At 43.1% G+C, this 17,415-nt stretch overlaps 1 protein-coding gene across 1 annotated transcript in view; it reads right to left on the bottom strand.

The window, feature by feature from the left end:
- The window catches only part of LOC135480170 (neuronal calcium sensor 1-like), a 73,918-nt gene that overhangs the window by 45,287 nt on the left and 11,216 nt on the right, over positions 1–17,415 (bottom strand). Inside the window, exon 2 of the mRNA XM_064759936.1 lies at positions 12,501–12,525. Within this exon, the coding sequence (XP_064616006.1) occupies positions 12,501–12,525 (25 nt within the window). The remainder of the gene's footprint in view (positions 1–12,500; positions 12,526–17,415) is intronic.

The raw sequence follows: 17,415 nt of genomic DNA, 5'->3' as shown, positions 1-17,415 counted from the left end.
TCACATGTATACACATATAGTATGTGTCATGTACACACATAAAGCATGTTTCACATGTACACACATATAGCATGTTTCACATGTACACACATATAGCATGTTTCACATGTACACACATATAGCTTGTGTCACATGTATACACATATAGTATGTGTCGCATGTATACACATATAGTATGTGTCGCATGTATACACATATAGTATGTGTCGCATGTATACACATATAGCATGTTTCACATGTACACACATATAGCTTGTGTCACATGTATACACATATAGTATGTGTCGCATGTATACACATATAGTATGTGTCGCATGTACACACATATAGCATGTGTCGCATGTACACACATATAGCTTGTGTCACATGTATACACATATAGTATGTGTCGCATGTATACGCATATAGTATGTGTCGCATGTATACACATATAGTATGTGTCGCATGTATACACATATAGCTTGTGTCACATGTATACACATATAGTATGTGTCGCATGTGTCCTTACGTTATTTTTCTTTGATTACATAATTCTGCTGAATACATGGTGCTAGGCGTGAAAGTTGTTACTTTCATTGTTGATATTTAAAACCGCAACTAAGAAAAACTGAGAAAAAGCCGGATTTCACCAGATACGTGTGATCTTTTGCCAAAAATCTGTCGTCACTGCTTTAAGGGTCTATTTGCCCGAAATATTTGCCCACATGAGTGTTTAATGCTAAGGTAAAACCATCTTACTGTAAACGTTAACCTCCCTTGTTGTAACAGTGATTGTAAATGTTAAACGCTGTGATTGTAAACATTAAACAGTATGATTGTAAACGTTAAAATCTGTGATTGTAAACGTTAAACACTAAGAATGTAAACATTAAACTCCGATGTTGTAACATTTAAACACTATGAATGTAAATGTCAAAAGCTGTGATTGTAAACAGTAAGCGTTATGATTGTGAATGATAAACATTCTGAATGCAAACGTTAAACACTATGATTGCAAACGATAAACAATCTGATTGTAAACGTTAAACTCTGTGATTTGCAAACGTTAAACACCGAGGTTGTAAACACTATGATGTCTCTTACTGGTCACGAACATCACTGTTATATTCACAACATTCATTGTTGCTGATGACAAACCCTACTTCCGTAAAATGTAAACACTGTACGCAGACATTATTGTTCACAATAAACCCTACTTCTGTAAAATGTAAACACTGTACGCAGACATTATTGTTCACGATAAACCCTACTAATGTAAAATGTAAACACTGTACACAGACATTACTGTTCACGATAAACCCTACTAATGTAAAATGTAAACACTGTACACAGACATTATTGTTCACGATAAACCCTACTAATGTAAAATGTAAACACTATATACAGACATTATTGTTCACGATAAATCCTACTAATGTAAAATGCAAACATTGTACACAGACATTATTGCTGACGATAAACCCTACTACTGTAAAATGTAAACACTGTACACAGACATTATTGTTGACGATAAACCCTACTACGGCCAAATGCAAATACTGTACACAACATTACTGTTGACGATAAACACTACTACAGTAAATTGTAAACACTTTAAACAAACATCATTGTTGATGACAAATACCACTAAAATCACGAATGGTCACAATATTTTGAATAAAAATCGCAATATCCAGTAGTGGACATCCTTTTGGAAGCAATCCTTTTGGTTTAGAATGCTTGAGCTACAGGCAACCTCAATCAATTTGGGAAGGGCGCAGCGAAGTGTGGGAGGCTATATGAGTAGTCTGAATGCCAGAGTTACAGATAACCCGTAGCTGTTTAGGAAGGCTGTACTTGTCTGAGTCTAGATTAGACAGTTTCAGTTAACTGCATTGATTCCGTGTTTCGCCTAACGGTCATGTAAAGTGATCGGCAAGACAGGAAAACACGCTTAACCCAGATGGCGTAATATTACACTCACTTAAACTCGTCTGAAATATAACCGTAATTGAATTTTCAGAGCTCGGTAGAATTCCCTTGATTTTGTACCAGCGCCAGAGCAACAAAAGAAGTTCTCATGTGCATGAGCTTCTCCCGACTACTCTCCGGCCCAAAACTCCACTGAGAACACGCAATACGAGTAAAGTCATCTTTACGCCATGACACGCCATCTGATCGTTTGAACATTTGATTACCAGATTTGGTCAGGGTTATTAACTGGTAAAGAAATCACCAGTTACACGATTACATTTGTATTATGTACATTGATTTGGGAGTTTTGAGAGTTTGATGACAATATTCAGTATTTCCCACACGACGTCACTCGTAACTACAGGACTTCCTTCATTACGACTTCACCTGCGTTCATAATGTATTTTCAGTGGATTTGTTTGAGCTGTCAAAGCGAAAATGCGCATGTATTATGGAATAATATCTGACGTCACTTTCTGCGTCATCACCATGAACCAAGTGACCATCGCGCTGTTCCAGATTTCTGCACAACGTTTACCAGTGGTGGCAGAAATGTAGAAACAGGCACATAGAGTGGAGGATGCGCTTTAAGGAGTGCACCTGTACATTTAAAACCATATCGGAGAAATAGAATAAATAAATAAAAATTAGATATGCATAAAAGAGGTCGAGTGAGAAAAAATACGGAGTGCAACAGAAAACAGCAAGGAGGCCCTTGAACCTCAGCGTTACCACGTAGAAGACAGCGGCCATTTTAGGGGCAAGATCTCCTTGTCTAGGTAGATAACAATGAAAGCATGCTTTTATCAGGCAGATAACCTAGTAAAACAATGAGAGTCCTGGAGGACACTTAGACATATGGATTTGTTGTAACCTCACCAACAGCTATTTCCTAATTTGAAATGATCCTTATGATCGATGCGGTGTCTGGGGTAGTCTGACGGCTTTAAATTGACATCGATCCTCGACATATACTCAACAGAGCCAACGTATTACGTGCACATGTAAAGTCCTCAGGGACGGTCAAGAAAATACCTCTGCCACTCTCATCCTTCCATCTTTTTTACCGCCGTATGCATCTGCACTAAACGTAAGGTATCTGTATCACACTATTAGCAAATCGATGTTTTTTCCCTCAGAGCTTGTTAGAAGAAAACAACACTCGTCTAGATTCGTATTTCGACTGGATGGGAAGAAGTAAAGTTCTTTAGTAATGTTGTTAGCTGCATGTTGGTCCTGTCCTGTGGTTATCTGCCGCATGTCTGCCTTGCCGTGTTGCTGCCTCCCTTATGTCCACTCTGTTGTGACCTCAACTGTCTTATGTCTGCCCTCTCGTGATGTTAGCTGTCTTATGTCCGCCTTATCATGAGTGAGTAAGTGAGTGCTTGGGGTTTAACGTCGTGCTTAACAATTTTTCAGTCATATGACGATGAAGGAATCCTTAGAGTGTATGTAATGTACCTCCTTGTTGCAGCCCTATCATGATGTTAGCTGTCTTATGTTTGCCCTTTTCTAATGTTAGCTGTCTTATGTTCGCTCTACTGTGTTGTTAGCTGTTTTATGTCCACTCTGTATTGATGTTAACTGTCTTCTGTCCGCCCAGTCGAGTTATTAACTGTTCTATGACCGGTTTTTCGTGATATAAGCTGTTTTATGTCTGCACGGTCATGTTGTTAGCTGTCTTATGTCTGCCCTGTCGTGTGATTACCTGTCTTATGTCTGCCCTGTCGTGTGATTACCTGTCTTATGCCTGCCCTGTCGTGTGAGTACCTGTCTTATATCTGCCCTGTCGTGTGATTACCTGTCTTATGACTGCCAGTTCTTGATTTTAGCTGCCTTATGTTCGCCATGTCGTGATGTTAGCTGTCTTATATCTGCCCTCTCGTGATATTAGCTGTCTTGCTTCCGTCCTGTCATGATGTTACTTGTTTTATGTCCGACCAGAGCCTCCGATGCCGAGGACGGGGGTGGGGTTTGGGGGTGGGGAAAGACTCTACCACGGCGCAATGACCCAGGAACCTTCCGCCAATGCAGTGGTTGTGAGTTCAGGTCCACCTCATGTTGGCTTCCACTCCGGTCGTACATAGGAAAGTGATATCTTCTTGAGTATGGTGCAAAACACCAATGAAATAAATAAATAATTTCCGTCCTACCGTGTTGTTGGCTCTTTATTCTATTGTTGGCGCCTTATTCTATATTAAAACTTTATTCTGGCACGAGGCATTATTCTGTATTAACACTTCATTCTGCCACGACGCCTTATCTTGTATTAACACTTTATTCCGGCACGACCCCTTATCCTGCATTAGCACTTTATTCTGGTACAAGGCCTTATCCTGCATTAGCACTTCATTCCGTCGCGACGCCTTATCCTGTATTAACGCCTCATTCCGGCACGCCGCCTTATCTTGTATTAACACTTCATTCTGGCACGACGCACTATCCGACAGGACGCCTTGTCCCGAATTACCACTTCATTCTGGCACGGCGTCTTGTCCTGTATTATTACGTCATTCTGGCATGGCGCCTTTTTCTATTTTAAGACTTCAATCTGGCACGGCGCCTTATCCTCTATTATCACCTCATTCTTGAACGCCGCATTATCCTGTATTAACATTTCATTCCGACACGACGTCTTATTCTGTATTAACATTTCCTAACGGCACGACCTCTTATCCTGTATTAACACTTCATTCCGGCACGCCGCATTATCCTGTATTAACATTTCATAACGGCACGACCTCTTATCCTGTATTAACACTTCATTCCGGCACACCTCATTATCCTTTATTAACACTTCATTCCGACACGACGCCTTATCGCGAATTAACACTTCATTCTGGCACGACGCCTTATCCTGTATTATCGCTTCATTCTGGCAAGACGCTTTATCATATATTAACACCTCATTCCGGCACGCAGCATAATCCTGTATTAACAATTCATTCCGTCGCGACGCATTATCCTGTATTAACACCTCATTCTGGCACGACGCATTATCCTGAATTAGCACTTCATTCTCACACGACGCCTTATCTCGAATTAACACATCATTCCGGCACGACGCCTTGTCCTGAATAAACCCTATACTCTGGCACGGCGTCTTAATCTGTATTGACACTTCATTCTGGCACGACGCCTTATCCTGTATTAGCACTTCATTCCGCCACGACGCCGTATCCTGTATTATTGCTTCATTGTGGCAAGACGCCTTACACTGTATCAACACCTCATTCTATCGTTACTCTCTCGACTTTCTTCCCACATTACAACATTTTATTCTGCCTGTTTATGCACGTGTAAAATCCATAAATTGTGGGAACGTCTACGACCACAAGCAGACTTAGGTCAAAAAAAGAGGCAGCGATGTTAACTGGAAATGATTAGACCTCACTGGTCTAGAATTACTCAAAATGCTGTGTTATCATCACATTTAACATACTATTACATTAAAAGAATGCAAAGGAACCGGAGGCGGGGATGCTTTAGCCCACCAACAGGGACCAGGGGCGGGGGTGCTTAGTCCACCAACAGGGATGAGCGGCGGGGGTGCTTAGTCCACCAACGGGGACCAGAGGCGGGGATGCTGTCCACCAACAGAAATGAGAGGCGGGGGTGCTTAGTCCATCAACAGGGACCAGAGGCGAGGGTGCTTAGTACACCAACGGGGACGAGAGGCGAGGGTGCTTAGCCCACCAACAGGGACGAGAGGCGGGGATGCTTTAGTCCACCAACAGGGACCAAAGCCGAGGGTGCTAAGTCCACCAACAGGGACCAGGGGCGGGGGTGCTTAGTCCACCAACAGGGTGCAGAGGCGATGATGCTTAGTCCACCAACAGGGACGAGCGGCGGGGGTGATTAGTCCACCAAGTGGGACCAGAGGCGGGAATGCTTAGTCCACCAACAGGGATCAGGGGCGGGGGTGCTTAGTCCACCAACAGGGACGACAGACAGGGGTGCTTAGTCCACCAACAGGGACCAGAGGCGGGGGTGCTTAGTCCACCAACAGGGACCAGAGGCGGGGGTGCTTAGTCCACCAAGTGGGACTAGAGCCAGGGATGCTTAGTCCACCAACAGGGACCAGAGGCGGGGGTGCTTAGTCCACCAACAGGGACCAGAGGCGGGGGTGCTTAGTCCACTAAGTGGGACCAGGGGCGGGGTTGCTTAGTCCACCAACAGGGACCAAGGGCGGGGGTGCTTAGTCCACCAACATGGACCAGGGGGAGGGATGCTTAGTCCACCAAGTGGAACCAGGGGCAGGGATGCTTAGTCCACCAACAGGGACCAGGGGCGGAGATGCTACTGCATCAACAGGGGCCACAGGCGGGGATGCTTAGTACACTAACAGGTTCCTGGTATATGTATTTTATTTATTTGATTGGTGTTTTACGCCGAACTCAAGAACATTTCACCTATACGACTGCGGCAGCGTTATGGTGGGTGGAAATAGGGCAGAGCCCGGGGGAAACCCTCGACCATCCGCAGGTTGCTGAGACATTCCCACGTGGTATATGTAAGAATACAACATAATATTAAATACAGGCATTGTTTTAAGTCAGTGACCAAACTTGATACACTACGGATGACCCTCAAGTTGTGACAGTACTAATATCACCCGGTTTATGAAGAAATGTAACTTGAATCTAAAGGATTTCCTAAACTACGTTACGAATCCTGTTACCAGTGCCTGTACCGGTATCGAAGAAAGCTCGAGGGGAGCATTTGGCGAGTGTCTTGACCTCCGCGTGGCAACTTGTTATATAGAGCTGCGTGTGGCTCTGCTTGTTACCGTATCTCCACACCATGTGCAATGCCTTGATATCTCTCATGTGCAAGTTCAGATAACACTTCTACGGCAGAGGTCAGAATAGCTGAGAGCTGAAGTGAACATTTTCTATAAGTGTTTCCAACAAAACTTCCTCCACTTACTACACACACTACAGGTTCGTTGTGAAACAAAACGGTTCTCTAGCAATTTGGAACCTTTTCCGATTGTGGGAACCTCCGTAGCCTAGAGGTTAGGGTCTTAGCGCAGCGTAATAACACTATTGTGGTCAATGGGAGTTCAAGTCCAGGTCTTGCTGGCTTTTTTTCGGACCGTACGTGGAAAGGTATGGCAGAAGCCTACGGATGGTCGTGGGTTCCCTGGGCTCTAATCAGTTTCCTACCTCCATGTTGCTGGCCGCCATCGTATCCGTGAAATATGCTTGTGTACGGCGCAAAACACATCAATAAATAAATTTTCCGGGTGTTCATGATGAAAACCGTGTCCTAAAGTCCAACAGGCCAGTGTGGCTTAGTGGTCCGATGTGGTCTACTGCTTACGTTCACACTGTCTGTATTACTGGTCCTGGCAGATCAGGCCCGGGAACATATTTACATATCAGTGCATTGCAATGTCTCTCCGAGCATCACAAAAATAGCTTTATTTGCATCAGTATCTCAAAAAGGTCAGTTTTAACATGTTTAAATAAATCGGAGGACGTTGAGTGTGTGAATAATCAGTTTTGTTGTTCTCTGTGACATGTACATCCGCTAAACTGTTAAAATATGTTTAAAAAACTGTTAAAACTCCACAAACCGAATTCCATGGATTATCGAATGCAGGGATCCATATTACAACAAACACACCCACATTAGATGCTTTTAGACGAATAGCAGATATAACCAAGGAGAACGACGGAAAGATGTTAGGTTTTAGTTTTATATGTAAAAATATAGGAACTAAGTTTATAAAAGCATTAGCAGGCTTACTCGGTCAATTGACAAGAGGCCTGGTTTCACCGCTAATAGGTGTGACCATTTGTCAACCATCACAATGTCTTCGCTGCTCTGGCTTTGTTCTCTACTATATATCACAATTTATTACATAGCAATGTTTCTTCCTTTTGTTTATTACAGAATTGTGAGGTCTTCCGAGGCCGAGGTGATTAGCGTACCAGCAATGATCCAGTAGGCTCTCACCAATGCAGTCTCAGTGAGTTCAAGTTCACTTCATGATGGTTTCCTCGCTGGTCACACGTGAAAAGGTCTGCCAGCAAACTGCGGATGGTTGTGGATGTCCTCCGGGCTCTACCTCGGTTTTGCGTCATAATGCTAGCCGCCCTCGTATAAGAATATTCTTGAGTGGAGCGTAAAACACCAATCAAATAAATAAATAAATGGATTTTATTTTATAAGGTATCAGTTGGATTCCCTTTAACCTATATAAGATAAGAATTTATTGTGGCCATTATTGATTCTTTAAGTCATTTAATTAATACTGTAGCACGTTCTAATAAATGGCTGGCCTTAAGTGCAAACCGCTGGCTATTTTAACTTAACTGTCTACTTATTTAAAGCAGTTGCCCTCCACTGCTTGACTCCATTCTTAACACCATGGAGAATGTCTCTGGAATCAATATCCCTCCTGAAATTTGTCTTTCGACGTCTAATCTCTTTAGAACTAATGTGCCGAAATGAGAGAGCTGAAAACGGAGGCGACGCCTGTGAAGATCAGCAAATGTACCGGCAGCAGAGATTATTGTCAAACAAGATCCTGTTCGCGCGTGGAGAATGAGCAGTATGTCTTGATGACATTTCCAATGCTGAATAGAGCTTACCAATCTCCGCCACAGACAACGTCAAATAACTCTGCCACTGAGATCAATACGTGGACGTGGTCAGCATAAGAATGCACCAAAAAAAAAAAAAAGACAAAGGCAAATCAATGCAACTCTCTAGGGTATTATGTCATTCTAATGCTGCTAGAAATACAATTTTATGATGTCTCTACGCAGTATGACGAGAGTAAACAACCGCATACATTTCGGAAAAAAATAGCATAATTGGAATAACAGTGTCGGAGTCTTAGAGCTAAATAGCACTCGGGAAAAATCAATGCAACGTCGACTGAAGGCGTCTACCATATATAATTGCGAAAAGGAAATCAGAGGAGTGGAAAAACTAAAGGGCTCTGGAAAACACAACTTGACTAATGCAAGATCAAACTTGTAATCGTTACAAATATTATACATTTTTTCGAAAAATTGGTTGAGGCTTAAATGCTACAGATGTTTCATCACTGTGCGCAAATCTTTGCGTAAATCTGTGCGCCAATCTGTGCGTAAACAGCATCGACCAACAGGCTGCCACAAAAACGGAGGTGGAATTTCTTATCCAGAGATTTTGACTCCTGCAGTGAGGAATATAAAATTAAGCATACCCTGGGTTTGATCAGACTTGTACAATGCTTAATAATGTAAATCAAGACACTTTATCCTGTACTGACACTTCGTTATGACACGACGCCCAATCCTGTATTAACACTTCATTCCGGCATGACGCCGTATCCTGTATTAACATTTCATTCTGGCACGACGTCTTATCCTGTATTAACACTTCATTCTGGCACGAGCCCTTATTCTGTATTAACATTTCATTCTGGCACGACGTCTTATCCTGTATTAACACTTTATTCTGGCACAAAGCCTTATCCTGTATTAACATTTCATTTTGGTACGACGCCTTATCCTGTATAAACACTTCATTCTGGCACGACGTCTTGTCCTGTATTAAAACTTCATTCCGGCACGACGTCTTCTCCTGTATTAACACTTCATTCTGGCACGACGGTTTATCCTGTATTAACACTTCATTCTGGTACGACGTCTTCTCCTGTATTAACACTTCATTCTGACACGACGTTTTATCCTGTATTAACACTTTATTCTGGCACGAAGCCTTATTCTGCATTAACACTTCATTCTGTCACGACGCCTTGTCTTGTAACACCTTATTCTGGCACGACGCCTTATCCTAATCTTGTATAAACACTTAACCCTGCCATGACACCTTATTTTGGCACAACTCCTTTATTGCTCTGTCATCCTGTATCATGCATTGGCACTTAAATTTTCGGCCAAGACATTTTACCCCTGTATCACAATATATTTCTTTAGCCAATCGCCTGTATACAGCTGTCTGTAAAATCAGTTCTACTAACTACTAAAATTGCCGTTAATCGGTGACGCCTAACAACACAAGTTTTACATATGGATATGTTGGAAGTTCACATTCTTGCACAGAAAATAAAGTTAGAACACCTCTTGTAATTCATGATGTTCAACTAAATGAGCTCAGTTTCGACGGCAAGAACTCATTGACTCGATTACGTCATCATTATTTAGAAAACTATGGCGTCCTGGAGTTTAATATGTTTTGACAATAGGCAACACCACTTATCTAAACTGCTATCTACTTAGATTTGAAATCCGTTTCTGACGCTGCCACATTTGAGACTGTTCGCACGTTTTTAGTATGCTATAACATCCATAAATGACTTATTTTATCTGTTGTAGAATCTGATCTCACAGCTGTATGGTGTTAGAGTTACATGTTAGGAAATTCTGTTCTACAAAAATGTAGTCTATTGAATGAGACAATGTAGTAGCGGTATTACTGCGTGAAGTTTGTTCTAACCGTATGTTTAGATATGCGGCTATTGTAAAACAAATTACTATCTACGCCCACTGCCCAGCGTGCCACTTGCTTTTGAATAATTATGACGTCACCTGAGGCAATGAATTCTTTTTGTTGAACCAGGTTTATGGACTTTAACATTTTGAATTAGAACGAGTATTATAACTGTTTTTCCTGGTAATAATACAGAAGTACAACACATCGGTGTGTAGAATTTGTGCAATTTTTTGTTAGCGGGTATGACTGATTTTACAGACAGCTGGAAATAGGCGACTCGCTAAAAGAAACAGACTATAACACTTTGTCCTTTGCATTGCCTTACCCCTTATTAACACTTAGTCCTGTTGCATTGTCTTACCTCGTATTAACACCATGTTCTGTTGCATTGCTTTACCCCGTATTAGCACTGTGTTCTGTTACACTGCCTTACCCCGTATTAACACTTTGTCGTGTTGCATTGCTTTACCCCACATTAACACTTCATTCTGTTATGACACTTCATAAATATTTCACTGGTGGGGGAAATTTGCGGAGGTTAGAGAAGTTCACCCTAACCCTTGAAAGAGAAAAACTCCTGATGTAAGATCAATGTCATGACACCCATAGCCGGGGTTGAACTCGCGACCTCACTGGACCATGACCAAAGGTTTCCCCTTAGAATCCATTGCTAAACTATATAGCCTGTTAGATGTTAATTGCACGTACAAAGCACGTTGCTGTCTGTTTTCATCAGTCAGAACTGGAAATAGGTTTAGAGTTTCCAGACAATTTGTTCCGTAAACGTTTACACGGCGGACTCATCTCAATGAGTCAGTGTAGCCCATATCGATTTCGAAGGTTCCATGACCTGTTTTACAGGAATACCATAATTTCACTGGACCACGGTTCACCTTTACGTCCATATCTGGCCAGAGGTAGTGTCCAGTTCGGAGCCTGACTCGATTTGTCAGTCGACCGAGCAAGAGATAACCATGGTAACCTGACCGGTCAGGTGAGGTCAACGCCTGGTCACTGGTTGAGTTAAAATTACATGCGACCCAAATAGCTCGCTTCATTGCAACGAGAAAAGTGAATAAAGTAAATTGACTGGTAGTGGGGTGGGGTGGGGTGGGTTGGGTGTGAGATGAAGGATAAGGAACTACCCAAAATCGGAGGTACTCTGTACAGTAGTGATGGCCATCAACTGCAAGAGTAAATAATTTCCCAGCAAGCATGGATGTATATAAATAGCTAGTGCCTGAATGGTCATATAGATTATTCAGCGTAAAAATGAAAATGAGACTGTTAGTCGACAATACGACAGGATAGACTTGTCCATCACTCAGTCTCTTATTTTACATAACAATGTCTGCTACATTTTGTCACAAAATTGTAACATTACATCCTGAAGTTTGTTACATTACGAGGCGTGTAACATTCCATCACGAAGTCTGTAACATTCCATCACGAAATCAGTAACATTACATCACTAAGAATGTAACATTACATTATAAGCATATATGTATTTTAGTGTACATACCAGATTATGTTATTTAACACCGCCAGCAAGTTACATCCATCCCAAGCCTCGGTTTCTTACGTCAGAAAATTCCTTACTCTATCTTACAACTTCGATTGCTTTGCATCACAAAGCTAACCGAATGACTTCAAAATTATGTTGCCTTAGGGTGTCATAGGGTGCATTGTGTTTTATACAAAGGCTGATACTTTACCTCAAGAAGTATACAGTTGTACATTATACAATGATTGCATGTTTATGTGAGACAGATGATGTACAACGAGCGTGCAGCGTGAGTTGTACGTGCAGCGCGAGTTGCCGGAATCAGCTGTCGACAGCCGACAAATCACGACGTTCCACTCTGAAACATGCAATAATTGTTTTATTTTACCGACTAACCCATCACTTTATTTACGTTTACATACGTGAGTGGGTTAGGGTTTTAGTGACTTGTCAAAACAATGACTGTCAAAAGATCCACGGCAGACGGCATATCTGACTTAATACAACGAAAAGGGGAGACTACCTAAGAGGCGACCAAAAATGAATGTGATGTAACACGTTTAACAAAGTATGACATCATACTCACCACTGTTTTATTTCCTCTTCACAAACTGCGGAAAACAAAACAAAATGCAGTATTATGACACAGTTCACATTTATGTCATTTGGTAATCAAGGAAAGCTACAGATACATGCAAACATTCCATGGCTGTATGTATGTGGATAGGATGTCCTCCATGTATCAATCATTACCGAGCTTTTCGCTCGTCATGAATTAAGAATAAATTAAACACAAAGCAGATTTTGTGTATTACTTTGTGTTTTGCCTGACGCCATACTCAAGAGTTTCTTAAATACACGATGGCAGTCAGTTATACTGGTGGACGAAATCAGGGAAAAATCTCTGATACGTCCATATGATGTATAGATATACAGCTCATTTGCTTATTTACATTGATTGGTGTTTTACGCCGCAGGGCCCGAGGGAAGATATGCGATGGTAAAAGACAAATGTTGTTCAGCGATTATCAGGCCTCACAAGTCGTCACACCAGTTTTTGACACCAAGGTACCACGAAGGCCCCAACAAAATCCCCAAAAGACCCCACCAAGGCCCCACAAGCAGTGAGAGCGGTGAAGCAGTATGTATGTTGACAGATTCATATTGTACAACAAGCTGGATACAGTATTTGTGAATGATCTACACTAATAGCCTTGATGTATTCCCGTGGTGATGACAAGTCATTGCTAATAGCCGTGATGTATTCCCGTGGTGATGGCATGTCATTGCTAATAGCCGTGATGTATTCCCGTGGTGATGGCATGTCATTGCTAATAGCCGTGATGTATTCCCGTAGTGATGGCATGTCATTGCTAATAGCCGTGATGTATTCCCGTGGTGATGGCATGTCATTGCTAATAGCCGTGATGTATTCCCGTGGTGATGGCATGTCATTGCTAATAGCCGTGATGTATTCCCGTGGTGATGGCATGTCATTGCTAATAGCCGTGATGTATTCCAGTGGTGATGGCATGTCATTGCGGTATATCAAGTTTTACTGCCTTGTGGAAAAACCTCTATAAGGCCTTTGGAGAAAAGTATTTTACACTGAATTTGCTGTTAAATGCTCAAAATTTGAAGCCATATTCCAACCAGCAATTTGCTGTTGAAACCACTTACAAGTGAACTGTACTTTAGAAATTTATTTATTTATTTATTTGATTGTTGTCTTACGCCGTACTCAAGAATATTTCACTTATACGACGGCGGCCAGCATTATGGTGGGAGGAAACCGGGCACAGCCCGGGGGAAACCCACGACCATCCGCAGGTTGCTGAGAGACCTTCCCACTTACAGCCGGAGAGGAAGCCAGCATGAGCTGGACTTGAACTCACAGCGACCGCATTGGTGAGAGGCTTCTGTGTTATTACGCTGCGCTAGCGCGCTAACCGACTGAGCCACGGAGGCCCCTGTATTTTAGAAAACGTAGCACATAAGATATAAACAATCGTTTCTGCAACTATGTACATTTTACATTTATTACAAGCGCAAATTCACTAAAGGCACAAATCATGAACTGCTTGTCGGAATCAACTGATTTAAATTGCCCACGTATGTGTGAGATTGCTTGTGCTAAACCCATTGCAGAAGATACAATTCTTGCATGATACTGCTTCTTTTAAACGCATTGCAGAAGACAGTGTATATGTATATGGTTGACACAACATATGTCTGAAATTTTTCCTGCAAAACACATTAACAAAAGTATTGTATAGGCCTATGTGCTAAACACGTTTTAGAAACACAGCGCATGTGTGGGATTTCTTCAGCTAAACACATTTACAAAACAGAACATATGCGTGAAATTTCTTCTGATAAACACATTGTAAAAGACATATCAAACTGTATGCGAGATTACTTCTGCTAAAGCATTTGCCGAATACCTGACATATGTGATGAAAACACTTTAACATTTGAAGCAAACAACATGGCCCAGTTGGAAATATATAAGTAGGCCTAGTGTTAAAAAGTGGAGAACACATTCCCCCTTCGGAATATTTTCCCTTAACTCGTTTTGTTTCACGTTTTTCTCCTGCTTTACTCCTATATACGTTTATTCCACGGGTTAGAGAATCCTTCACATAGTCCAAACCCACAACACAGCGTAAGTGAAATATGCAGCGAAATCGATTTCTGCCAGAGATAAAAAAATTAAGAATAATTGAAACTATTCCTGGGAGAGAGTCACACTTCTAATTATGTTATTTTCTTTTTCGACAAGAAAAGCCGTGTTACAACGATGGGTAAATAGATGAACTAATCAGTACGAATCAGTGCGATTACGCAACTTGTCTTGCAATGAAACTCGATCAATCTTTAGCCAAACAATTACATCCGTGCAGCGCATCAGCCGGTTGAACCAAGCCCACTTGAGCTTAGCGCCATCAGCTTTGTGTTCTCTTACAACTCCGCTGCATTTCGTGTGATCATAAAACTACCTATTTGGTACACACTTAGTATGTAAATTAAGACATTTCGAGAAAGCATCAATGAACGCAAGGTTTTCTCACATGCTAGGGCTTTTGTCTTTCCCAAAAAAACATTGGAATGTATTGGCTGCACCACACACACACGCTAACTGTGTGGACTAAATTAGTTCCCGTGACAGTTGATAACTCCCGCAACCAATGAACAAGTTGTTCGTTCTCAAATAAACAACCGGACCTATTTAATATGAGCAAGTAAAGTATTTTTTTTCGTTACTTGTTTATATAGTTTTAAAATAGTGTTATAATTTCCGACATAATATGTCTCATCATATAATATATGTCCCGTCAGATGAAACTGAGGGCGATCTGAATCTACACAGCCGGAGGGCCGTAAGGATGATCTGTGAGTATGCGCGTGACTTGAGGGCGATCTCAATCTACACAGCCGGAGGGCCGTACAGATGATTTGCGGGTATGAGGGTGACTTGAGGGCGATCTGAATCTATACAGCAGGAGGGCCAAACAGATGATTTGCGGGTATGAGGTTGACTTGAGGGCGATCTGAATCTATACAGCCGGAGGGCCGTACAGATGATCTGCAGATATGAACGTGACTTGAGGGCGATCTGAATCTACACAGCCGGAGGGCTGTACAGATGATCTGCGGGTATGAACGTGACTTGAGGGCGATCTGAATCTACACAGCCGGAGGACCAAACAGATGATCTGCGGGTATGAGCGTGACTTGAGGGCGATCTGAATCTACACAGCCGGAGGGCTGTACAGATGATCTGCGGGTATGAGCGTGACTTGAGGGCGATCTGAATCTACACAGCCGGAGGGCTGTACAGATGATCTGCGGGTATGAGTGTGACTTGAGGGCGATCTGAATCTATACAGCCGGAGGGCCGTACAGATGATCTGCGGGTATGAACGTGACTTGAGGGCGATCTGAATCTATACAGCCGGATGGCCGTACAGATGATCTGCGGGTATGAACGTGACTTGAGGGCGATCTGAGCCTATACAGCCCGAGGGCCGTACAGATGATCTGCGGGTATGAGCGTGACTTGAGGGCGATCTGAATCTATACAGCCGGAGGGCTGTACAGATAATCTGCGCGTATGAACGTGACTTGATGGCGATCTGAATCTACACAGCCGGAGGGCCGTACAGATGATCTGCGGGTATGAACGTGACTTGAGGGCGATCTGAATCTACACAGCCGGAGGGCTGTACAGATGATCTGCGGGTATGAGGGAGACTTGAGGGCGATCTGAATCTACACAGCCGGAGGGCCGTACAGATGATCTGCGGGTATGAACGTGACTTGAGGGCGATCTGAATCTACACAGCCGGAGGGCTGTACAGATGATCTGCGGGTATGAGGGAGACTTGAGGGCGATCTGAATCTACACAGCCGGAGGGCCGTACAAATGATCTGCGGGTATGAGCGTGACTTGAGGGCGATCTGAATCTACACACCCGGAGGGCTGTACAGATGATCTGCGGGTATGAACGTGACTTGAGGGCGATCTGAATCTACACACCCGGAGGGCTGTACAGATGATCTGCGGGTATGAACGTGACTTGAGGGCGATCTGAATCTACACACCCGGAGGGCTGTACAGATGATCTGCGGGTATGAACGTGACTTGAGGGCGATCTGAATCTACACACCCGGAGGGCTGTACAGATGATCTGCGGGTATGAACGTGACTTGAGGGCGATCTGAATCTACACAGCCGGAGGGCCGTACAGATGATCTGCGGGTATGAACGTGACTTGATGGCGATCTGAATCTACACACCCGGAGGGCTGTACAGATGATCTGCGGGTATGAGCGTGACTTGAGGGCGATCTGAATCTACACACCCGGAGGGCTGTACAGATGATCTGCGGGTATGAACGTGACTTGATGGCGATCTGAATCTACACAGCCGGAGGGCTGTACAGAACGTGACTTGAGGGCGATCTGAATCTACACAGCCGGAGGGCTGTAAAGATGATCTGCGGGTATGAACGTGACTTGAGGGCGATCTGAATCTATACAGCCGGATGGCCGTACAGATGATCTGCGGGTATGAACGTGACTTGAGAGCGATCTGAATCTACACAGCCGGAGGGCTGTACAGATGAGGGAGACTTGAGGGCGATCTGAATCTACACAGCCGGAGGGCTGTACAGATGATCTGCGGGTATGAGCGTGACTTGAGGGCGATCTGAATCTATACAGCCGGATGGCCGTACAGATGATCTGCGGGATCTCTCTAAACTATTACCCCTCAACATATACCTGGCAGGCCTGCTTAACTATTGCCTTTCAACATATACCTTTTAGGCCCCCTAAACTATTGCCTTTCAACATATACCTGACATATCCTCCTAAACCGTCGCCACTCAGAATATACCGGACAGGCCACCTAAACCGTCGCCACTGAACATATACCTGACAGGCCCCTTAAACTATTGCCCCTCGCCAAACGCCTGACAGGCCTCCTAAACTATCGC

The sequence above is a fragment of the Liolophura sinensis genome, chromosome 13 (assembly GCF_032854445.1).
Source record: "Liolophura sinensis isolate JHLJ2023 chromosome 13, CUHK_Ljap_v2, whole genome shotgun sequence".
Classification (NCBI taxonomy): Eukaryota; Metazoa; Mollusca; class Polyplacophora; order Chitonida; family Chitonidae; genus Liolophura; species Liolophura sinensis.
Note: the sequence above shows the minus strand (reverse complement) of the source record. Positions and strands in the feature narration are given on the sequence as shown.